Source organism: Neodiprion virginianus, chromosome 6, assembly GCF_021901495.1.
Source record: "Neodiprion virginianus isolate iyNeoVirg1 chromosome 6, iyNeoVirg1.1, whole genome shotgun sequence".
Classification (NCBI taxonomy): Eukaryota; Metazoa; Arthropoda; class Insecta; order Hymenoptera; family Diprionidae; genus Neodiprion; species Neodiprion virginianus.
Window position 1 is genome coordinate 7,288,891 of NC_060882.1, and position 26,013 is coordinate 7,314,903.

The 26,013-nt window shown below is 39.1% G+C and overlaps 2 protein-coding genes across 3 annotated transcripts in view; one reads left to right on the forward strand and one right to left on the reverse strand.

The window, feature by feature from the left end:
* LOC124307494 (paired box protein Pax-6) overlaps window positions 1-467 on the reverse strand; it is a 91,787-nt gene extending 91,320 nt beyond the window's left edge. Inside the window, exon 1 of the mRNA XM_046769193.1 lies at window positions 358-467. The gene's annotated coding sequence lies outside the window, so the exon portion shown is untranslated. The remainder of the gene's footprint in view (window positions 1-357) is intronic.
* A 791-nt stretch (window positions 468-1,258) lies between these two features.
* LOC124307499 (ubiquitin-like protein 3) overlaps window positions 1,259-26,013 on the forward strand; it is a 30,881-nt gene continuing 6,126 nt past the window's right edge. The window contains exons 1-4 of one of the 2 annotated variants that reach the window (XM_046769202.1): window positions 1,259-1,662; window positions 23,859-23,967; window positions 24,236-24,400; window positions 25,675-25,875. In XM_046769202.1, coding sequence (XP_046625158.1) covers window positions 1,633-1,662; window positions 23,859-23,967; window positions 24,236-24,400; window positions 25,675-25,751 — 381 coding nt within the window. In that variant the 5' untranslated portion in view covers window positions 1,259-1,632 and the 3' untranslated portion in view covers window positions 25,752-25,875. Of the gene's footprint in view, window positions 1,663-23,858; window positions 23,968-24,235; window positions 24,401-25,674; window positions 25,876-26,013 lie in introns of those variants that run through there. The other variant, XM_046769203.1, reaches the window with a different exon arrangement.

Sequence of the window (26,013 nt, forward strand, 5' to 3'; positions counted from 1 at the left end):
TATGAGACACGTGTATCCTCGGAATAAGGAAGTAGCAAGTCCACGCTCAAAATGCGCGGTGAGACTTGAAACACAATTTTGGGTGCAATAGTTTGGATGAAGATAAAAAATGATAATACCTATTTTAAAGTATCGTTTTTATAGCAAGCGCATAAAGGTGTTGAGCAAAAGCCGTCATTTTTACCCTAAAATCAAATGCGTGTAGTAATTGTTCGAGATTCATTTTATTTCGATCTGAGATATCTGTGGCCACCTATAGTACACACACAACTTTCACTTTGCATCGTCAACCACGTCATTATTCACGAAGCTAAATAGCAAAGCGTTGAAAAAATACACAGCAATGAAGAGACTCACCCATAGCTGAAAGCTTGCAGGTTGTCAGGAAGGCGATCATCGCAGCTTTTTGCCTGATCATGAACTGCGACATGCAGCGACATAAATATTATTTCACCACACTGTTCCATCTGGAAGATAAAAATAATCTGATTTACTGCGTATATCGCTATGGTTCAGGGATTATTAACCTCCGAGGTTGACTTAATTGTTTACTTTATATCTTGAAAAAACGGTTGAACACTCTATCTCGCCAACGAATAGGTTTATTTAGTAAAAAAGGGAGATATACTGGTATATGACATAAGATACATTTATATCGTATTTACAAAAATAATAACGACGTAACTGCGTAACAAATATTGAAACTGAAACATTAACCGATTAACCTTGTAATAATACGTTACAACCTCACGATACGCTGTCGTTGCTTCCCTGTACATCGACGGATTAAACAACAATCATGTCTACTCACAACAGCCGAATAAGTTACTGACAAAACAGTTCAACGATTCAAAAACTTAAACACACCGTAAAACCCATAAGCCGCGTCAAACACATTCCGTAGTGGTTGCACCACGAATTTGAATAAGAATCGATATTTATGTTCACACTGTTCACTGCAGTTCACACAGGATGCAAAACTCGCGCGCCAAGAGAATACGTAACTTCTATTGGTTCACCCACGCCCAACGAAGGTAGGAAACTCCAGTAATCTCAGGCCATCGCAACAGTCGAACACGGCCCTTAGGCGATAGCGTCGTCTTTGTCGTCTTTGTCAATATGCCTTAATCGCGCAGGTTAGGGAGAGGGGGGCGTGTTCGCGGGCGTGACGTCAAGGTGGCTGAGAAGTGTCGGCACCAAGCGGAGGTCAGCCTAACTAATCGAGGAGAGAGATCACGGATCAAGTTTCCCAGGATGCAGTGCGAGGATTGACATCGCCATTTTATGTGTTTGGCTCTGACGCAGGTAGAGTGGAAGTGGTGCGTGGGGTGGTGAGAAAATCTGGCGAAGTATATAACGTTATTCGCAAAATGTTGCTCAAATACTTAATCCCCGACATGAGTAAGTAACGTTAATCGAGAACGGGTTGCGCGGGTGGTGTAATCCGGGTATCAGTATAATCTGGCCGAAATGGTGTAGTGGAGTTGTGCGTGCGTGTGTTTTCATCGAGTGTTTCAACACTAGTTTTAACTGCTGTCACACGCTCTGTTATTCTGTGCTATCGAGTTATTGGTGTTGGCTCATATCACGCGCAGCCTCCGGATTTTATTTACGATTTTCTCATCGGTTACAATGAGTTCGAGAAATATTCCCTCAGACAAGGTGAGTCTCGTCAATTTTTCTTCACCCGACTTTCTTTTCTTTCCTCACCTCACCTTTCCTTTCCACCGCTTTCTCTCTCCCTCCCTCTTTCTCTCTCTCTCTCTCTCTCTCTCTCTCTTTCCTCTTTCTCGCTCTATTCTTTCGTCGGTTTCTTTTTTTTTTTATAGCTTTTTTCTCTACCCGTTCGTAATACGTCTACCGCACCCTTCTTCGATTCCATCTCGCCTCCTTGTTTCCCCCCGACCTAGTTAGCCACCCAGTCATCTTCACTTCTGTCGCTTCCCTTAATATTTTATCACCTTTATATACCGTACGACATGTCGTGCGAACTTGACATCCAGGTTCCTCGCTGGTATAACTTCGATTAATAATCATACCGTCTTTGCCCCGCGTTATACCGTCGCAATTATCGCAAATAATTCACAACAATTATATCACCTACACGGAATTTATACATACTCACTTAACGACGAAGCGTCGATCTATACCCTCAGAAATTATGCATTGTTCTATTAAAATATTGGACGGTGTGTCGATGATTGTTTCATTGTCAAACAAAAGCCAACGTGCGAAACGTTGTATCATACTCGATGGGTATCTTATTCATTTAAACCGCAGGAATCGCTTTCTGCTGAAAGTTGGCCTTTTCCATTTAAATCGAAGAGAGAAATCGCTTTGGGGAAAGGAGCGACATAAAAATATAGACCAAGAAAAATGAAAACACCGTTCACTAGGAACGTCGCGACGTTGTTCCGTAGACGAATTTCAGATATTTGATAATCCATTTTATTCGCGAGCATCTTTGCAGAGCTAGGTTTTTCTTTCTTTTTCGTGTACGTACATGTGTTTTAAGGTACGTAAATCAGCAGTGTAAAGGCAGCGGTTACCCGTGAAACTGTGCTTAGAGACAATGAAAAAAGAAAAAAAAGAAAGAAATAGGATCCATTTATTCGGTGAAAGTCATCGAGGAATTATAAATAAATATTATAATACATCTGCGTGAACCGATAGTCGGTCCTTAAGAGGAAAAACGAAAAATAATGATGATTTTTTTGCTACGTGATACGTGGTAGAGAAACCACGAGTAGATGTGTCTTTTCTTTTTCTCCTGCCTGTTTTTTTTTTTATTATTTTGCTATACGGTATTACACTAATATAAAATAGAAAGCTGGGATCCCGCAGCTATCTATCGCTATAATTAGTTACACGTTAAATCGTGTGAATACCTGCGCTGATGAAAACAAATTCTCTGTGAATTGACGAGCAGGTAGTTTTGATTTTTAAGTAAAATGTGTTATTGCAACGTTACACGTTTTTGGCAAAAATCCGTTATGTCGCAACTTCAGAACCGTCTGCAGTTCAGTAAACCGGAATATTCAAACTAACTAAGTTACTAACTTGAACTTGAACATCACCACGGAAAGTGATTCCACCATTCCGCGTTGAATAAAGATTTGATTAATCATCGTGCCAAGGAACTTATATATCGTAAATTTCTACGGCGGCGAACGTTAATCCTGTTTATTTTCATTATCGTAAATTCATTAAGTTACGATCAGATTCGAGTTTACTGCAATAACAACAAATTCGGAAAACCATATCGATAATGAATTATTCATACCGCTTGTTCAAAGGTACGTGCTGTTATTCGATTGAAAAGAACGCTACCGTACAGAGAATAATTTGTTAACCGGATGAACTGTGCGAGAAAAAATGTAAATACCTTCGAAATAAATAATGCGAATAAAAGCTCCTCTTTATTTCCATATCACCGTTCTACTGAATTATTTGTATTCTCATAGAATAAGTTTAAATGTATACATTGAACCGTAACCTTTTGCATTTTTCCCACCATTTAGTCAATTATTCTAACTTATAGACAATTTTTATTTCACGTGAACAACATAATATTGTCGCTGCCAAAAACTAGCGGAAAACGTTTCCGCAATGTTGCTAAAAATATGAGAATAGAATAGAATATCTTTTATTATACAATGGTTTGGAGATGGGCCAAAGGGCAATGAGAAGGAAGGAGAGAGAGAGAGAGAGAGCGTAACAGAAGTCGTATTAATAAGACACGTGTAAGGAAAGCATTCGAGTAGTCCAAGTCTGAAAGTACGAGATAGATCTATACAAATGTCAAAGCCGACCAATAAAAACAGAAAAGAGAAAAAGTATAATATGTATAGTCATATAAAATAAATTAAAATAATACAAAACAAGAAACAAGCAGAGTACAGCAGAATATAAGAAGTGAGTAGAAGCCGGCAAAATAGATTGTACAGAGTGGTAATGGCTAAAGAATCTGGAAACCGAAACTTGTAATCTTGTTGTTTTCACGGATTTATATTTATTGGTGGCATATAGCGATGATTTTTCTTACCTACTTATATATATGTGTATTTCAATTAGAAGCTGGCCGTTTATTATCGGAATTTTAATTCGTAGATTCATGCAAGGGCCATACAGACCTTACGGACTGGCCGTATAATTTTCATCTCTCCCCGTCTAATTACGCTCCGAATTTCAATTAGACATCAAAGCGGAATTGTTGTTGTTTTAAACATCCGTGCAATTTCTCAAAACTCGACGATCAATCAGCAATCTAACCCGTTTACGTAGAAGCGCCGCACCGCTAAACTGTATCTTACGCAATCTCTGCTCGATTTGTACCTTATATACCGCAATGCCGCCCAGGAACTTTTGTGTGCAGTCGGTATATAAACGTTCGTAATTACGAAATCCCATAGTTAACTCAGCAACAAAAGTCTCGCAATTTGAAAAAACCGTGCTCGTAGTGTTACAACGACGAACGAATTGAAAGAACGATTTGCGGGCCAATTTGAATTTTAGACCATCATCATCATCATCATCATCATTATCATCAGGGACGATAATTCGATCGGATCGAGTCCCGTTTTACGTGCCACTTAATTATTGAAAAGGCAAAAATTAGAGCTCGTTATTTCGCAGTCTGAGATCAACACGCAATTTGCGTCATCGACTGATTCGTCTATACGACTATTAATAATGTAGGGAAAATTTTTTCTTCGTAAAGCGACAAAATAGATGGAGATAAATATTTGATGACGCAGAGAACGTGCGGAGACTCCGAATTTTCTTCCCGCAGGATTTAAATCCTCCCCGATTTTATTACACTCCTATATATTTCTTCCTCTCCCAAGTACATAACACAGGTACATGTACGTACATAAGGTTACACCTCGAGGCGAGCAGTCTGCAGGTAACCGAAATTAAGGAAATGAAAGAAGTCAATCTTTCAACCCCGCCAGCGACTTCCTTTTTCCTACGGACGGAGGGAGGCGATAAATTTCCGCGGAGCGGCTCGCAGGGAAAGGAAAGAATTATTTGATCGGTGACGCTCGATACTCGATACGTCGTTTCGACTGATCCAACGGCGTGCTAATCCGCGTGGCCTCTTAAAAAGAAGCCGCATAAAATTCAGAGAGCGGTTCCTTTGCAGGTCAGTTTGCGCGGTTAATTTCAGGAGCAATCATTCCGTGATTAAAAGTCGACCGTCGAGCAACCCGAGCTAAGCTTCGTTGAAGCGAATCTCGGGGCTTCAAGGTAATTGAATAAAAAAACGGAATTAAAAAAAGAGAAGGTTTTCGCACCGAATCGCTTCCGGGTCGCGGAAATGGCTTTTAAATTCACACGCTGAGAATAACAAATCTTACTTCGCTTATAAATTCGTATATTGTATTCGGGTACCGGATTCAACGACGATACGATCTCCACTTTCATGAAAATTTTATTTAATAGAAATTATTTGGTATCTTTACTTGCATTTTGTACCGTATGAAACGAAAATTTATTCATTAGGAATATTTGAGTCGGTATAATGAAATGAATTATATTCATTACGGGCTGTCAATTTAATATTTAGTCCGTTTTGCCTTGTTATATTATTATGTACGTTGAATTCACAGAATTATATAATTCACCTAGTTTCAATAAACGTTCATTGTTTCAAGTAAATTACATTTCGTTCCACTAAATTTACGATTCATTTCCTATGAAATGTTACGTTAACAAACTGCAATTATAATTCGTTTCTCAATTTTTTCATTTCTAATTGTACCAAATAATTTTTTATCCCGTAGTTACGATTAGCGTAAAAAATACTATTCGTAAAATAAAATAAGCCTCCTTATTTTAAAATTTATAACATTTCGTGAAATTAAATAAATATGAATTATTATACACTATTTTGTAGTTACGATGCGAAAATATTTCGCCATCGTGCATCCTTGGTTCGAAGTGTACTATAAGTCACGTGAAATCAAGTAAAATAATAAATTTCAATGGTCAACTATTTCTCGAAATCTAACGAATTTATTTTCTCAGTGAAACAGCGACGATTGCAGCTTCGTTAACGGAGTTTAGATTAACATCCGCAGTATCGCGGGTACTGTTGTCTATAACCCAGCTACAATAACGTGAGAGAAAGTCGCCTCCTATTTCCTAGCGGAGGCTAATCGTCGGTTGTTGTTCTCTTCTTATTGTGAAATCTAAATTCACTTTTGGCGCCCGGTTGATTACACGATAAGTTTCAGGGGCCGGAAGTGACGAGTCTCTCGATTTATTATTCCACGCGTGTAAAGACACGCATATGTATATCTTTCTCTCTCTCTCTGTATATATCGTGTACATACCGGCGGTTCCAGACACGTGAGGTCGAATTTCTGTAAAAGCGAGAGCATTCGAGGGGGGAAAAAAAACGTGCAGGTACCTTATACTCGACGACGGGGCGGCGTTCCCGTAAACAGAGACTCGTCGCTTTAATTTTCTTAATTGCGTGACTTCGGGACGAGGCAAGAAACGCCCGCACCGGCTAACCGAGTTTAAATGAGGAGACCCGAGGACTCCGGAGAGAAAGAGAGAAAGAGAAAAGAGTCACTCGACTTATCCGCTAGACTACAATTAGCTGCGTCTACTCTCGTTGTTGCCTTTTACGCTTTTTGTTACTCGGTTATCTCGATGCTCTCTTTCTTTTTTTTTTCTCTCTTTCTTCCCCTATTTTCTCTTCTACCGCAGATTTTCTTCTTCGCATTGTTGCCGTTGTTGTTCTTTCCTCCTTCAACTCTATGCGCGTATACATATGTTGCATAATACCGTTCTGCATAATATACACAACAAACATGTCAAGCTGGACCACGAGATTAACAATATTAGTTGGTTGAATAAATTCATACGAATATCCGTGGTCGTCGTCTGCATATGACGAAAAGATATAGCGGAATACAAGAAACCAATAACCTCGGTCGGTGGTTTTTATCGCACCTATATGCATCTTTGATCGAGACCACGCTTCGATTACGCGTTACTTATATACACGTATAATAAATACGTATACCTATTGGAAAATATTTCCAATAACGCGCGCGACGGTGATAACTTTTCCACACTCTGTATTATCACTCGTCGTACCATTGAGAAACGATTTTACCCCACGTTTCTCATCAGATCTCTCTTACAATTAGTTTAACGCATTCTCGAAATATTCATATATCTGCGTGTAATTTGGTTTGATTGAAACTCGTAAACACGAACAATAATACCGTTAATAATAATAAGTGCGTAATACAAAGAAAAAATAAATGAATAAATATCGAAAAAAAAAAAAATAAAAAATTCTCAACAGATGGGCGAGGCGTTAATTAATATTATTATCGTGTCAACTCGTTTCATTAAAGTTTCAATTATAAACTCTCCCCCGTTCTGGTTCAGGCGGCTGTACGTAATTCCGAGACACACGTCATAAACAAACTTGTTGAGCAGATCGTGTTAATACATGCGTATTGAATTACGTTCGCTCGATTCGAGGCAGCATTTATGCTATCTAAACGCATGTATATGTATATACATATATGCGAATATATGTGTGCGTATGTACGTATGGCAAACACCATAATGAAATCCGCAATGACGGAAACGAGGAGAAGAATATCATCAATCTCTGTACGAGCTGCTGCTGCTGCTGCTGCCCTCCTCGTAAAAATACCGTTCACGTATCCACCGTGACATGTGTATTATACGATTAAGATCTATTGTTTCCCGTTAGAATCGGCAAAACAGCGTGAAATCGTTCAATTGTGATTCACTGAACGGATGATGGGCGGATGGATAAGGCCTTTGAAACAAGGGCTACGTATACGTTATCACTTTGAAAAAAAAAAAATCAACATCGTCAGCGAATTATTGTTATTATTTATTTTGTAGTATTCCATATGTAATATTTGTACACGATATAAAGATTGACGTTGCGTTCTTTATTCGCCTTTGTTTCGGTCGATATACATGCGTCGTTAATTTTATTTTATCCGTTCTCGACCGCTTCCTTTTTCCACCTTCAGCGACTGTAACAATTACTTTATATTTTTCTGATCATCGACGAATTCCGTGTACCTACTTAATTTTCCTTGTAATTTCCATTCCTTACTTCAAGGTAAATATTATAGCGTTGTGAAATATATATATATATATATCCCCCCCCCCCCGGCATTAGCGTATAATGTAGAACTTTTATTGTGTTGTACCAACAGAGCGAGAGAGAAGGAATAGAGTTTCGGTTGCGAAATTTTCACCCGAGTCGACTGCTAATTAGATGTGTGTATACAAGTAGGCAGGTACGGTTTAATGCCATAAACTTAGAGTAGACTAAAAATGGCCCCATATATACGCGAGCGTGATGAAATTTTCAACACCACCTCGGACTGCAATCCTCCTCCTTCTCCTCCCTCTCGTGAAGCCTATCTCGGAAATCAGAATTGCGAAAACGGGGATCGTCGTCGCTGTTCGTTACAAATTTACACGCGCAAATGTACGTGTAACAAAGCAATTCCACCGTACGTCTGTAATAACAACGCGCAACGTAACGCGACGCGATTGACTCTCTCGGTATGTACGTATATTGCATACATATATGCATGCCGATAAACTGCAGGAAGAAAGAAGACAATGGAACGTTTATCTTCCTTGACTTTTTGTATCACGTGCGTAAGAAAAAGGGAAAAAACGCCGTATCCCGCAGATCGCATAGGATATCGCCGATGTACGAGGTTGATATCCTTTTAAAAAAAAACTCAACGATTTCAAGAAGGCTAACCATTGCACGGAAAGTGTGATAAGGAAATGTGGGATGACACGGTTTACGTGAAAAATGTCTACGCGTATAGTACATAATACATTGTAATCCCAACTATATTGCATACGTTTTTACACTTGTTCACATTTAACGAAATCTCATCATTCAGTTTTACTGTTTATTATATACATATACATATAATAGGTATTTGGACGGTGTACGCAATTATTTAATTATCAGACAAAGTTACACGTTCAAACTTTCATAAAATGTCGATTTTCGACTATTGATTTTGGCAATCGAATACGTTAGAAGGACGTGTAGTACGTACCCTGCGACCGGATGAGGTGGAAGTTGGTAACGTTAACGTAACGAAACGTCATTGCGAGGAGAAATCACTATTTTGCAAGTTTGTAGTGACTGATGTGGTTGAGTTTTCAAAATATGAATACATGTGCCTTAGTATGATATTACCGAATTTTAAACATTCCTGCAATTGTGAAATAATGATTTTTTTCATATGTTAATAATCACAATAACGCTTCTAACCTCAGTCTCATGCAGCTGGTTAAACTTCTCTAAAATATCATGAGGCTAAAGTTAGCGACCCTATCGTGATGATTAACGGTTCGGACAAACCGTTGTTTCGCAATTGCGGTAATTAGAAAATAAAAATTCAGTGAATCGTAATAAGGCAGAAACATTGGGAAAGAAATCACAATTTTCCTTATTTTACAATGACTTTGAAGAAACTACGTTCTTGAGATATAAGTATGGTTCCTTTTATTACGGTTTAGTGAATTTTAGACAATTCCAAAATCGGAAAATAAAGGTTTTTCCTGAGCACGAATCGTTACGACAACCTTACCAACTTGAATACGATGAAAACACGAGCTTCAAAGTCACTATAAACTTGAAAAATAGTAATTTTTCATTACTTTAACGTGACTAACTTCTCGTAAGCCTCGTAAAATATCGCTAGGTATATACACCGGTCTCATATATAGTATATACGGATCGACCTGCAGTGCAGCATGCGTGTTTTGCGTTCATCCTCGCGCGGAGATCCCGAAGCTCAGCGACAGTACGGTGAAAGTTTTCAGTTTTAATGTAACAGGCGCGTTATACGTGTGTACATATACGTACAGAGCACACATCGACTAGATGCATGTACAACTGTATAACTGTATGATACCTACACCTACATCTGTATTGCGTATACAGTAGATACGAAACGAACGCTAATGGCGTGACGTAGGACTGCGCAGTTTATCTCTATAATATTATAAATATTCCATTATACGGTATACATGCTTAGGGTGTTTCGAAACAGAAAATTTTACAGGAAACCGTCGCCGGGTACGACTTGTAAATCTCGAAATGAATATTCCCGACTTTCTCACATTTTCAAAATTGATATGCGGTAAATATGTCTAAGAAATTCTGCAGGGTATCATTTTTCATCGTCGCTTTATCATTTCTTTTTCCCATACGTTGAATCGAACAATCATTTATCTATAAAAATCGACGTCAGTCGAGAGTGTATCTGTCGACACTTGACTCGGGAAAAAGTTTGGTTCGCTCATTCGAACAAAGTTTATTTAATCGTGAATGAAATTTTCATTGAATTGGTATATAAAGAAAGAAAAAAAAAGAAAGAAAACTTTTCTCGATTATTCCGTGAGTGTTTTTCCAACATTTATCTCAAAATCTTACACGGATTTAAAAACGAACTTTATTCCGTTGAAATAATTCTCTCTTCCCGGAGGGTAAAGAAAAAATAAATCTACGCATACACGCATGTTTGTTTGGTTTTATGTACTATTACACATTCGTACGAGTGCGAGAAGAATAACCTAACGTATAACCTGAAAATTGTAACTTTCGGTTAAACCCCAGTGCGAAGTTTACGAGTTGCCTGAGCGAGTGTATACGTACTACACGCACCTATAAATTACGTACAGATACTTTTTGTCCTCGAAAGGCAAAAGTCCCTGTACCCCGCGTAAGAAAGAAAAGAGAAAAGAAAATTCCCTGATCTCTACCCTCGGTAATATTCGGTTTCACCCGGCGTACGTATAACAATATTCCATGATATAAAAAAAAAAAATGGGTCACGCATCTCCGCGGAAGTAAAACAAAACATCGCGGTGTAAACGGGGAATAATAAATTCCGAAATTCTATCCTCCTCGAATCCCCGTATCGAACGAGATCCGAAATTCGATTCTCTCCGTGTCTGTATACAAGTCTGCAATCAGACAGATTCCCGAATCCCATATAAAAAAAAGAAATAAATAATAGAATAAAATAAAAACAAAGAAACAAACAAATCCCCGCTCGGCAGATTCGCTCTCATCGACAGGAACGAATAAGAACCGAGATCCGGTGTCTAGAGATGAGAAGCGAGGTAGAGTCGGATTCGGCATCTTTCTTCCCGTGCTGCCCTCTTCCTCTCTCATCCCTCGTCAGCGGCCGGGTACCGAATGGCGAATGACAAGGTTATCCTCATCGCCTCACCATCAGCCTCCGCGGTCCGGAGTCTCGCTGCCTCCTCTTCGGCCAGACGACCCAACGAACGAAGCGCGGTGCATGCGGCTCAGAAAGAGCGAGAGAGAGAGAGAGAGAGAGGGAGAGAGGAAGAGGGAGAAATGTGGGGCGGGAGGGGGACGAGGCATCAGCGAGTTACTCCCCGTAGACCGATCGATCGATCCCTCGCCCTGTAGGACTCGAGAGAGTCCCGACTGTTCCCGGCACCCGCGCACTGAATGGACGTCGACGACGACGACGCTCCCTCTACACGTACATCTACTCCTAGGCAGGCACCACGGGTATACCTATACTACATATGTATAACTACACACACGCCTATGCCTGCATACGTAGGTGTACGTATGCATACGCGCGCACCCCTGTAGAGGTGCTCCTCTCTCGCTGATAGATGCGAAAGCAAGGAAGGACGGAGATGCGAGGGGTGTACGCCCGACCTCGAATCCTCCCACCTCCTACTACGCCGAAACCCCCGCATATATCCACCCCCGCAATATCGCGTCCGTTGCTGCATGTACGTTGTACGCATGGGGTATTAATGCCTGGGTGCACTGGATTAACGCCGGATTAACGGATGTGTGCGTTCGGATTACGTGCCCCTGAACTTTTGTAGATTTAAAATATGTTTTTTTTTTCGTTTCGCATACTTTCTTCACACCGTCTTTTCAAATTTACTCTTAATATATCGAATCGCTTGTATCGGATCAGTTTTTTTTGTTTTTTTTTTTAATGGATATGTTATCGTAACTTTTAACGATTTGCGATGTTAATAATAAGGGTAAGTTTGTGCGAATTGAGAAAAGGAATTACTTTCGTTCTGGATTTCTTTACTTTCTGTTTTTGAATTACATTGTACACTGTACGTTTATAGTATTGTATATGACTCGACGCGAGGATTTTTAATTAAATTCAATTTCAACAATTGATCATTATTTCTGTAAGCGATAATATATTCGTGTGATGTTGTTAATTGATAAAAATATTTTCATTTCCGCCTTTAAATCGTGATGTATACGGTATAAAGGAACTTTTCCTAGATTGAAAAAAAAATGTTTTCTCTTTTACCTCGTCTCAACAATTTTTCATGCATTATCCGCTCCATTAGTTCGTTTTTAAAAATTTTCGGTGCATTTACTCGGAAACATTCTTCACTCGTTAATTTTTTTTCTCATCGTGTACACCCGGGCTTTTATATTATATCTATGTAGAACATCGGTGTTATGACGTATATTCTGAAAAAGTTAGGCTTCGCAAAGTGCCGTTAAAAATGTATTATATGTATATTATATAGGTAGGTGGTATACATGTATTATAAACGATTTGTATAAAACTGCCGAATTTTCTGCAAATCTGCATTTGTACATCATCATCTTCGTCATATACACATATATACACACATTGCGATGAATAATTTTTCTCAGAATATACCTCGTGCGAAAAGTTGGCTTGAAACGCGAATACGAGATCGGGATAGGAAATATAAAGGCGAGTTGCCAAATGAGCTTCTTCGTTAGCAAAGCAGACCGACCTTGAGGCGTGACGTAGGTGCACAGAAGTAATCTCTGATCTCGGTGAGATACGAAACTTTCTCTGGTATATTGTAATAATACAGGTCGCAATGCGATTGCACGCAGTTGCCGTTTTTTACGTACAGTAGAACCTTGCTAATTCGAAATATGCCATGGACCGAATATAACAATAGATTTTCGCGTGAGAACGAGTATAAATGATTGTACTTATTTTCCGCCATTAACAAACGGACTTGTGTGTTTTCACGTAACACAAAAGAGTCAAACAACGACTAAAAGTACAATTATATATTATATTACCTACTTAGGAAAAACAGGAGGGCGTAACAAAAGTAAAGTTTGACTTTAGTAGACGTAGGCTTCTATCGAGAGTTGAAAAGAGGAGATATTTTTGTCTGTCGCAGACGAGACGAGATCGAATGTTGTACGTACCGGCACAATATTCTCCGCAAGTATATAAGCGACTAGTTTTGAAATAATTTCCGTATCATACTGACATGACGGCGGATGTGTTTTGTAATTTGTAAAGCACGATACTTAACTCCGTACTATTTTTCGTTCGTCTACCTGCAGGCAATGCTTTATATGTAATATTAATAACATATTTCGACGTTACGTACTTGCGTCGGATAAATTTCAGCAGGAAACAACTCGCGCACTGCAGATTCGTTCCTTGTACAATATTGTATAACTATACATTCGGATTGCACATAACACGCTGCACTCGATATGATGCAAATCTCTCGGGAGAATCGCTCGCTTGTTCGTTCATTCGTGCTCCATTCCTCCGAAGAACCGATAATCGAGGATTTAGAACAAAGTGGATATACGTATAGTTCGGTACGAGAATTTAGTCGGTTGCCGGAGAAAGAAGGAGGGGGAGGGATTCCGTTCAACTAGGTCAGCAAAGTGATTTCAGGAGCAGCAGCAGCAGCAGCTTGCAGAGTTGCGGCTTGCACTTTTTTTCCCTCATATCACTCGCTTCGGATGCAGCAAGCAGCCTTGACCCTCGTTTCGTTGGACCAGCTTTTCTCTCCCTTCGACCCGGCCAATATTGATTCGACGTATCAGTTGTATGTACGCCGATAAAAATCTTTCAACTCTTGGAATAAATCTCTACGGGGCATTCCGCGTCAAATTTGCAACCCATGTACCTCACCTCCTTCGATTTTGATAATTTATTAGTTTCACGTTGCAACCAGCCCAAAACGGTCTCGGAATTTTTTTTTTAGATTTTTTTTTTTTTTAACCACCAGTGACATGTTACACGAAAATGTGAAAAAATCAAATGAGCCCGATCTTTCACACGTAACGTAGAACGCTTGTATTTTGACAGAATCTTTCTTTCGACCTAAAAAAAAACTTTTCAGGCGGTGCCACGGTGGAAAATCGCTGATTATTTTTTTCTGAAACACCCTAACGCAGTAAATTTACACTGTACGTACCATCGCAGTCTGTAAATTATATGTGTACCGACCAATCCAATTAAACTATTAAATACAGTTCATATATTATCGAGTTCCGATGCACTTCCGTGGCTTCGACATCATATATATATATATATACATATACAGATATACGGAGTGCATGCATATACCTATGTACCGCTATATATAGTGATACCTGTATATATATATACACACTCGAGTTACGTAAGCCTTTTGCTTTCTCCCGCATCTAGAGACACTGCAGCATTTTTTTCAACATTAAGATCATGTGTCGCCCATTTCCGGCCAGCGAAGATAATCATCGAAAATATACACTTACAAGGCGATCTTTTTGTTTGTTATACAAAACAGGCGGCTGTAATCTCGTTCTCACCTTTTTACACTCGAACGCATTGTTTCTTCATGTATCATAATCATTATTATTATTATTATTGTTGTTGTTTTAATTAGCATTTTCTTTCCCTTCTATGTTTTCACGTAGCTGCTGCGTGATTCGTTGCATTTATACTTTATTCGAATAGTAACGCAGCGAGCGGCAGGATCGAAAGTACATCATGCGTCTGCACTTGCATTATGCCAATCAAGAAGGACTCGCGCATATATCGGCACACGCGTGACCATCGTCTTATGTACGTGTACACATGTGCATATGTAACGCCTGATAATGTCCGGAACTTTAATTAATTCGGAATTTAATTATTCTCGAACCTCGCGCATATTATGCGCCGGTGTAACGTACAAAGGGAAGAAATTCTCAACTTTAATTTACATCGGAATACGACGTGCGGCCATTACTACCGGAGACCCATGGCTGTCTTGTCTTCTCCCTCCTCCTCCTCCTCCTCCTCCTCCTCCTCCTCCTCCTTCGCTCGAAGAGCATGCACACTTGCCTCCTTGCAAAAGTCTCTTTCTCTTTCCGAACAGCGACGACCGGTATCGAGCTTTTCTCCCCCCCAAGTCCAGCCTCTTCTTCTTTCCACCCCGCATCCACCCGATCGCCATGCTCTACGTTCGAACATCCTGTCTGTAGATAAATCCTCCGGCGAATCTTTGCACTCGGAAGTCACGTATTGCCGTCCGTCGCGTCGTCTTTTCTCGCCTTCCAGCTTGTACCATGAAAATTCACATCGCGTATAGGCGCAGCGCAGGAATCTGCTTAGACGTTCACACACGACAGACACACACACATACACCGTATATGGGTATTTACTAATATCTGCAGGAGGTTGCGTTATACATTATACATATAACACAACTACTCAAGCACCGTGTGCATTTCATATACTGCGGTATGCGAACGTATACCTAGAGTGAAAAACAAATAATTTTTTTCATCTCCAAGTAAGCGATCGCCATGACTATTGGCTGGTTATAATATTATACATGTATATTATATACCTATGTATAATATGCATAATGCAATGAATTGGATGTCAAATTTATGTAGCATTTACATTACGCAAATAAAGGTTACTCGATTCTACGCCGTACGTGTATGTAGTATAATATACTATACCTATATTCGGATGAGTGAGAATTTATTCGATATCAATGAAATATCTTACGTGTAATCTCTGATGCACGAAAAATTAATCGTTTTCTTGGATTGGATAAATTTTCTATTTCAGTTTATCGACACCCGTCGTGTGGGCGGTTTAAATAAGCACTGTACGTTTGTGTATACGTATACGTATGCCGTTGGTATGCTTAATAGCATCAGTAGGAGGATGATAAAAATAAGACGTCTGCTATTTAACCCGTGGGGTCAGTTCATAATTGGACTAATTGTCACCACCATCACTGCGACGTGCGGTCTTCAACTAACAATAAGATGAAAATTAATACTGTCAAGATACTTTGTCGAGACAAGTTATTGCACTCTAGATGTGAATGCACTGTTGGATACACGTGTTTATAGTTAGATATATGCGTCCAGGGTTCCTCGTGCAGACTTATCTGGACAGATTAGAAAACTGGAAAAAGTCGAGAACTTTTCCGGGAAGTTTGGAATTTCTTACATGCAGGCTACACAGTGGCTCCCCTATTTTACCGGAAGTACTTTACTTTGTTGTTTCCCTATAAGCACTCTAAAACTGAAACTTGCCCCTAAATGTACCCTTAAGCAGTTAATTTTCTCCTTAAACCTCCCTAAGTATTTTTTCCAGTCAGTTACTTTTTTTTTCATAACTTGAAACGGACTGAAAAAGCCAATTCCATTCTTCAGAACAATGTTTATACTTTCAATTTAACGTAGGAACAAAAGAATACAAATTTTTATACTGACAGGGAATTGCTTTTTCCTACAATACGAAGAAAATTTGGAATGCAATCGAAAAAAATTCAATACGACCAAAATAAGGGACACCGTAATGTGTTTCTAATTTTCCTCTATTTGGTCACTACTATAAAAAAAATATTTGATCCCTAATACTCGGCTATTTTCACAAAACTTTCCCCTAAAATAAGTTGGCTTGAACACTGTGAATCCTGTAAGTATATAATATAAAGGTTGTACTCGTTATACATTTTTTAAACTTTGCGCCTTAGGTATTGCTTTATCGTGCGATTTATAAATATCTTTTACAACGGCGATGACGACGGGAACGTTAAATAAAAATGAACATTTTTATAGCAGCCCTGGACGCGGATGTCGGAGTTCCTGTTATTTTATCGTTTATAAACGTGCAACATATCAGTTTTACCAGTGATACAACAGACGGTTGGTCATCGAATGTCGCTGAACGCTCGATGCGATGTTCTCGCACCAAATGGAGGTGGAAACAGCTGAAATAACCTCCGGAGGCTCGAGACGTGCTCAACAAAAAATTTTGGAATTTCAATCTGCTGTTGCAGTTTCTGCGTTTCCTATCGAGCGCTTACTTAGTCGTGTGACAATTGTATCGTCGCTAAGAAAGTGAATCTCGTACACTGAGAGAAGGGTTTATTTACAGTTAAAAACGTTCATTTTAATATGGCGAAATGGATCATTCATTTATAATTAGCAAATTTATATAGGTTGAGCTAAATATTGATGAGTCAACTCGTCTATTATTCGACTCAGCTCATATTTGTTGACATATCCAATGTTGTTATTCAAATATTCAATGGTGAAATTATAATTAAGACAATGTATATAAAGCGACTCGAAGTGTAATTTATAATCATAATTCAGCGATTGATCCTGGATTCTACTCGTTTCGGTTCCTAAATTCGTGCCTTGTGTTCAACGGACCGATCGAAATATGTCAAAACAACTCGCAAAACAATGTTTCGTCGTCGTATAGTTAACCATCGGAAAGTTTGAATTGAAAACACTGCTATAGTGCATCCGTTACGTTAAAGTACGTTCGGTCAGAAATTTTCACAGACAAGTCTGACTAGAATAAATAAATGAATAAGCAAACTAAAAATAAGGTATTTCACATCGCACGATGTTCAGGAAAAATCGTGAAAGGATTTTCGTTGGCAAATAACCAACATGTACCGAGTATTATCGAGCTTAAATAGTACGATTCAGGTATTATATGTATTAAATACTAGTGTTTTTCTTCTTCTTGTTCTGATATTTGACAATATTCGTAGTAAAAATAGTTGAAATTTTTATAATTCACGAATCTCGCTAGAATTAAAGTTGATATATCTACTCATGGCCTCCGGTACGTACATCGATAATAATTTTTTGACGTTTCGAAGAGGCCGGAATAACGTCACCGGTCAACTTGGGTGGGTGTCATCGATCATACACGTCATGCCATTTTCTTGCCTCGAGAGTAATGCGCCTACATACCCGCCATACACGTATCTATACATCTTCCCGGCCTGCACCACCACCACCACCACCCCCCACGTTTCCACCACACACCGGTAATTGAAGTATACATACGGAGACGAGTTACTGTTAGTGCCGCACCGCATGTAAGTGCAATATACAACACACGTGGGCAGAGCCGTGCCTCCATCCATCCCTCTGGTATCGTACACCCAACATGCCTGCACCGTATTAGGTACACCGACGTTGTAGGAAATAGAGGCAAAAACGCGGCTAACAGGACTCGGGGATAGTGGAACGCCGCTCTCCGGTAATCTTGGCGTGGGTATGTATGTATATATATATACACGGAGATATGCTGGATATGACTATAAATGTCGGAAGTTCTGCGGCCACTGCTTGCCGGGCGTAAGCCTTGCCTAACCGCTGCCTATGCCGGCTAGAAGAACCGTATGAGAATTAAGAACCGTAAATAACTGGCGCAGGAATAGAAACTACTACTCATCGTCAGGCTTCAGTCCGCCGCACCAGCCTGCGATCTATGGATCTTTGACATCATCGCGCGCCTATGTACGCACGTAATTCCAAACATGCAGCGCCAACCCCCCCGAATTGTAACTATGTATACGCAAACTTATCTGTTTCCCTTTCCAGTAGGGAACAAATGGGGGGAGAGATGTGAAAAGATCGGAAAACAGTACGCGATAACGATCGATTCTCAAGGACGCGAAGATTTTTTTTTTTTTTTTTTTTTTTATTTTACACAACTTTTGACATGTTTGCAAAGTCGAGGTAGGTATAATAATAGAAGAGTCAAAGTTGTAGAAAGTCGTAATATAGACATGGATGGATGTAAAAATGATGACAGATCAGAAAATAGAAGGGTCATAATATATAGAATTCTTAAAATGGAGAAAGTCGAAGCATAAAAAATTCAAACTGTAGAAAGGTCGAAGTATAGAAAGGCGTAGCACAGAAACGTCGGAATGGCTTAACCAGATGTAGCAGAATCTCGACGATTCTGTTTTGTTTTTCTGTACTTTGTTACAACTTTCTAAATTTTATCTTTACTATATTTTGACAATCTGTAATTTGAAAATTGTTTAACATAAATTATCGACTATTTAATACAGTTCGATAATCTGATCCTTCTGTCTCTCAATCTTCCCACATTTTTACCACCACCCTATAGAAACGTCAGAAATATTCTGACGATTCCATGTTTTGGTTTTCTATACTTTATTTATACCTTTCTACATTCCGTAATTCAAATATTCTGTGTAAAATAAATTTTGATTACTCATCACTTCTCTGTGTCTCCCTCTCTTTCTCTCTTGCCGTCTCGCCTTGCTCGCTTTTCTATGACTTATGTGTACAAACGCTCGAAATTGTGGTGATTTTTTATGTTTTGTTTTTGTGTAATAAAGTCGTTTTAACGTAAAAAATTTTTTTTGTCGTCAGCGCACACGTATGACAAACGGAATACAATTTTCTTTATTTCAAAATTCGACTTTGTACATCGTTTGCAGCCCGTTTCTTGCGCAAATACTACGTTCATTGGCAACTAATGGAGTAATGATCCCAGGGTAAAATATCTATATATACATATAATAAAAGCCTGCGACGTGACACGAGAATCCCCAAATTACACATCGCTTGTGCCCTAAATGCCTGCCAATTATCCGTCTGGGTGTACACTCGGTATAATGTTTAGTTTTTACGACCAAAGTTTCGTTACCGTGGGTAAATTTTAAGGTTAATATACACGACTCACCCAAGTGAACGTTGCATGTCGACGCAACCAAAGAAACTACTCGAATTATTTTCCACAATAGGCATTCTCATAGTTTTTAAATCTACGAAAGATTCTGCTGAGTATACGAAATGATTCTTCGATTTTTTAATCAAAAAATTTTATCCTTTTAAAACGATTGCAATTAGTATCGAGTCGATATTGTCGATTCTTCGAAAGATATCACTTGAATAAATGTGGATAATTGTTGTGTTTTTCTAGCTGTTGATACTGTGATGTTCGGGCTGTATTTTTTCAAGTTCTGAAAGTCAAATTAGTCGAGAGAGGTGGCTACACACCAATTCCGAGACAAAAAGTTTGTCCATCGAAAAAAAAAAATAAACAAAAAACAATTGCAAAAATACCTGAATCTGACTAAAAATGAGGGATCGAACCACGTGACGTAAAACGCGTGTAGTTTGATGCGTGTGATAAATTTTTGTTTTCAACATCAAGCTTCAGTAGGTACGTTACATACGAGATTGAAGTCGGTAAGACGTTATCGTAACGGAGCATTCATGGAAAAAGATCACTGTTTTCTTATTTCTACAACGATTTTGAATTAACGAAGATTTCAAAATTTGATAAGCATCGTTCGGTGTACCGTACTATCAAACGATTCCAAAATCACAAAGTAACGGTTTTTCCTCAGCATGAAACGTTACTATAACGTTACTGACTCCAACACGGTGCTGCATGTATGAGGTTACAGTATGATATCTGCACTGCAGAACGGCGGCGCCGTGCCAAGCCGGCCGTGCCGGTGGTCGAGCAAAAGGCATTATTATACACGTTGCGGTGAAGGAAAGACGGCAAAAAAGAAAGTAAATAAAAAAAAAAAGGAGAGGAGCTAAGAGAGAGAGAGAGAGAAGGTGGAAGAACGCGGGCCGGGTCTGCGATGAGATGTTCTCAGTTTCTCGTCCGCCGCTTACCATCCGCTCTACCACACGAGGTTCCAACAATGAAACTTGCAGGACTTCGGGAAGGCAACTTGCGTGTTATTACATACCTATAGCTGTACGGCAAAGAGAAGAAGCGAAGAAGCGGAGAAGCTAAGCGAACCGAAGCGAACCGATGCGAAGCGTCTTGGAAAGGAAGAACCCCAAAAGTGCGATTTTGAATACACGCCCAGCTCCCGGCTTCTTCTCTTCTCTATAATGCTCTCCTCCACCTTCCGACCTTTATTTATTTATTTTTCTTCTCTCTATACCTGAGACCCGACCCACCGACGCCTCAGCTTCTCATTCTTCGCCTCGTTCAAATTACTCCGAAGCGATACTTCATGTCGGCGTAGCATATGGGCCGTCACTGTATGTATATGTACGGTTATTAACGTCACGGTACGATTTTATATAGAGAAAAAATGTTATTCCCATTTGTTTAAAATTAGTACTCGGTTTGAAAAGATTTTTCAGTCGCCAAATAGAACGAATTCATTTCGTGGAATCAAGAAATCTGCACGTTTATCAATACCGTTCGCGGTACGTGTCGAAGAAATATTTTTTCACAACGCATCTACCCCATTGATAAAACGAATCTGAGTCTCGTCGACGTTTCGTTTCTTTGCGATTCTTCGTTACTTTTATACTACGCTACAGGGTCGCAATTTCGTAGCCACCTTATATCCTAATACCAACGGCGTATCAAAATATGCGCACTTGTGAGTTGGCTTGTGTATTATTACTTTTTGTTAATCACGAAAGAGACTGTTTTGCACGATGCACGCGAGTCGACTGTACGCAACATATACTGTACGTCATAAAACTTTCAAACGTTTATTATAGGTGTATTACGATAGTTTACTACGTAGCTGCGGAAGACTAATTATCTCGATACGTGTATAAAACCCCGTCAACGAGTCGGGGGTGAGTATATTGCGTCACTGTTCCAACGCAGGATTTATACAGCCTATGATAATTTATATTGCACATGGATTATTCTTCGCCCAATGCCAATCAATCAACTTTGTAAGACATTATGCTTGGCGCTATTGCGAATCATCATTTCTTATGTTAATTATTATTATTTATTATATATATATATACACGTAATGTAATGCAATGTAATACGAAAGACGAGGAGTAGGGTTGTAGGCGAGTCTCGAGAGCCAAGGGTGTGTGTGAGACACTAGACTGCAATAAGATCCGGTGTGATATTCGATAGCAAATTGCTATCGCATGATTTAACGCCCTAGAAAATCTTGCAGCGTCGCTTCGCTTCGGTGCAGGACGTGAAAATCGATGACATTACTGTTTATCACCTCGCCTTTCGTATTTGTATACGTTTGAGGCAATAAATCGCGAACCGCAAATCACATAAATTATCATACAGCGCGTCTTTCAGTCTTACTGCCATTTTTCCTATTTATTATTTGCGTATATGTATATAATATCGTGGGATATCTCCGGGAAAAATATGAGCAATGCTTATACGCACCCATTTTCGCATCAGAGGTTTTCGATTTATCTCCCACGCTCTGTATGAGATACGCAGGTCTCGGAGTTTTGTGTACATCAGTTGTCTCAGAATTTCAATATCGAAGATACTCGCACGGGTTTGAATATTGCAAAAATTGGGGAAAAAGTAGAATGTAGAAAATATTCAGTCGTGCAGCAATTATTTGTTTTTTTCAAAAACTAAATTGTTTCGCGAGACGCACAAATCAGATCACCGATAGGTATAAACAAAGTCTCAAGCTTTGTTAATCTTGGATTAGTTTGTTGGTAGTTGCTAGAAAATAAGCTCTATGCATTGTATACGACGAAGTAAAAATTGCAGCAGGATTCTGTTTTTCTTGAAAATAAACTTAATTTTCTTGTCTAGGATAGCATATAAAAGTTTATTTTCGGCAAACATCTGAATATAAACTATATCTAAATATGCTGAGTCGTTTGTTAATTTCAACGAAACTATATTCTTGATCAATAATTTCTGACGGTGATTACATAATAGTGAGTAAAAACGAGTTTCAGAAATCATTTAGCGGAAGAGCCGGATCTACGTGAATGATTTGTTTTATCGTTCTAAGACGTTGTGTTAACAAAAAATGGTGGGTTTTTTTTTTTTTTTTTTAACCCACCAACGAGCGAGTCCGTGTTTTTATCGTTTACCAAAGTTCACCCATTAAGTAGGTAGATTCAATTAATCGTAAGTGCCGCGGATAGACTGAATACATATTAGATTTAATCGCTATTATACTACTCGTGCCTCTCATGTCATCACATTACACTTGTACTATTTATACCCACGCATGTTCGCTCTACATAAATCGTTGAAACGCCACGACGTTTCAATATTAATTACAATTCCATCCTATAATAATGGGTTTTTTTTTAATTTCACCGCGGCAAGCACGTGCAGGCAGACGTCATTGAAATTCTCTTGCGCCAAAGTCGTCAATAATTATCATTGCCTCGTGTTAATAGAGGAGTGCGATAAGACGTTTAAACTCTCCTTTCAACCAAGGATCGTAAGTACGTCTCTGACTACTCTGACACGTGCACCTGTCTTCTCTATTCTCGCCTCGAAAACTCCGACGGAGTAACTTTAACGTCATGCAGCGGTAGCCCCTATTTGCTTCTGGCTGATGACTATGACGATGATGACGATGATGACGATGATTATGCCAGAATATCTGGATGTGCCCGCTGTACGCACATATGCCTAGTTTGTCCTGGTTTCTGCCCTGGTAACCTGGTTAGCTATACTATAGCAAGGCTATTTAGAGCGCGTATTAGCGAAGTCAAGGTAAGAATCACTCGCTCTGGCGTTACAAGGTTCCCCGCGTATCTTACCGCTATCGTTGACCCTCTTATTTTTCGACATTTTTCGAAATCACGGATCGGTGTAACGACGCACAAACTCCACGGCGGAACACGTGTAATATAAATTTCACCGCCTTTCGCATCGTCGATTGAAAATTTCACACATTTGTGTAATACACGTGCCTTGTACACTGCAGTCGCTTTTTTATAATATTTTCAATTTTTTACTTTGTTACAGATAAACCTACGCCTAATACTTGTCAGCGGTAAAACAAAAGAGTTCCTATTTAGTCCGAGCGATTCTGCTGGTGACATAGCACACCATGTGTTTGAAAACTGGCCCGAAGGTGAGAAATTTTTACACATGACACACATTTCTAGCCCGCATGAATACAGATCGATGAATTTTTATTCTCTTTTTTTTTCTCGTCCCTTTCTCTCTCTCACTCTCTGTATCCGTACGCAAGAGGTCGAAGAAAAGTTTCGTAAAAAAAAAGTCGTCCGGAACGGTGAAAGCAATTTGAATATACGGTAATTTTAATCAACGGTATATACCGTGTCAGCGTAGTATAGGTAGAAGATAAAGCGAAAAACTCAACGATGGATTGATTTCAGATTGGGCGGAAGAAGCGGTCGCGAAGGCGGAAATTTTACGACTAATTTACCAGGGTCGTTTTCTACACAGCAACGTTACCTTAGGTGCGCTCGGTCTCCCCTTCGGTAAAACAATAGTAATGCATCTTGTCCCACGCGAGAACCTCCCCGAGCCTAATTCTCAAGGTGAGTTTAATCGATGTGAATTCAATTACTCCTTATCGATATTTTTGTTACGATTGTACAAGTATTAATTGACGGTAATATTGTACCTGTGGAAGGTGAGTGTACCAATCATTGACCTTTTTTGGTTTAATCTGTTTGATCCTTAGTTATAAGTGTACCAAAAAAATGTATTTATAGTGTCTAAACTCTCTAGCAATTGGTCTTGGTAACCGAGAAATTCATAATTTGCGCCGTCAGTTTATAATTCTGGAAAATAAAAAATAAAAGGTTCGATAATTGGGTCTAGACGTGTCGGTAACTGGTACACTTACCTTAGGTATACTTGATAAAATACATTTAATGAAAATACACGTATAAGTTATGAAGGAAATAATGTTATATCTGCAACGGTGAATTCAACCGAGAATATCTTGTTTCTTTTTCAATTCACGGTCGTTCGCGGTTTGTGATGCTGTCGCTCCTGTTGGTCATGCTCTGATGATCAATGCGCTCAACGATTGCATAATTTAGTCCGAATGCCTCCGTATCCTGTCTAGGACAATGTCGTATTTCTAATTCAATTGACAATTGTGCAAAATACGTGAATGTCATGATCGTTTCCTACCCCCATCCCCTTCTCCATCCTTTCAGGCATTCTTCCTAACGGCGAATACATGTTCGTACAACAAGACGATGTTGATATAAGCTATAACGAAGATAGATAACCAAGTTCTTATCGCGATAAATAGGCAAAAGTAAGTTCTCTTCGATTCATCGCTTTCCCTACGTTAGGTGTATTCCATTGAAATTCCAACTTGCAACGTATCTTGGACTTTTTCTCCTATCTGTATCTTTTTCTTTTTCTCTTTCCCTTTAATCTTTGTCAGTCGCACTTGGCGAGATATTTCAAAAGTCTCAAAGTATATGTTGACACAACATCTACTCATTACTCGTATTTCGTATTTCGGGTTCAAATTATATATGCGAAACACCGCGAGATTGTAAAACTGCACGGATATCGTTATCCTTGAAAATTCTTTTGCTGCGTAATTGATGCGTTGATATGGAAGTTTCCACGTGTTTCACCACTTGTAATTATCATGATACATACGGTACATATTGTCAGTAATTGATGATTCTAAACTTTCACTCTCCTATCGTGCAACAACGTCTTACTTCGTAAACATGTGTATGTATATTTTTTCCTTCCTTCCTTCTCGACAAGCGTAATACCCGGTGCAACTAATCATTTCCACACATCACGTGCTGCTTCACCTTACTCAATGTATTCGTAGGTCTTCAGCCGCATCGAAAAGCGGACAGCCCGCTGTTAGACGGCCATGAAATCACGAGTTATACAAGTCTATTGTAATGCCTGTAACGTACAATAATCTACTTTTGATCGAGGACAATCTCACTGTTTTTCATACATTATTATAAATTCACGTTTTGTATTCCTTTATACCTTCAATAATAAAGAAAGCCCTCCAAGTTTACACGAATTGAACTGCATTTGAACGTGAAGTTAATCAGAGTTGTAATTATTATTGTATGTTTGTGTGTATCATAGTTATAATATTATCGTATGCGTAAGTTATATTATACGCCCAGCAGTGGTTGAATAAAATGCTTCT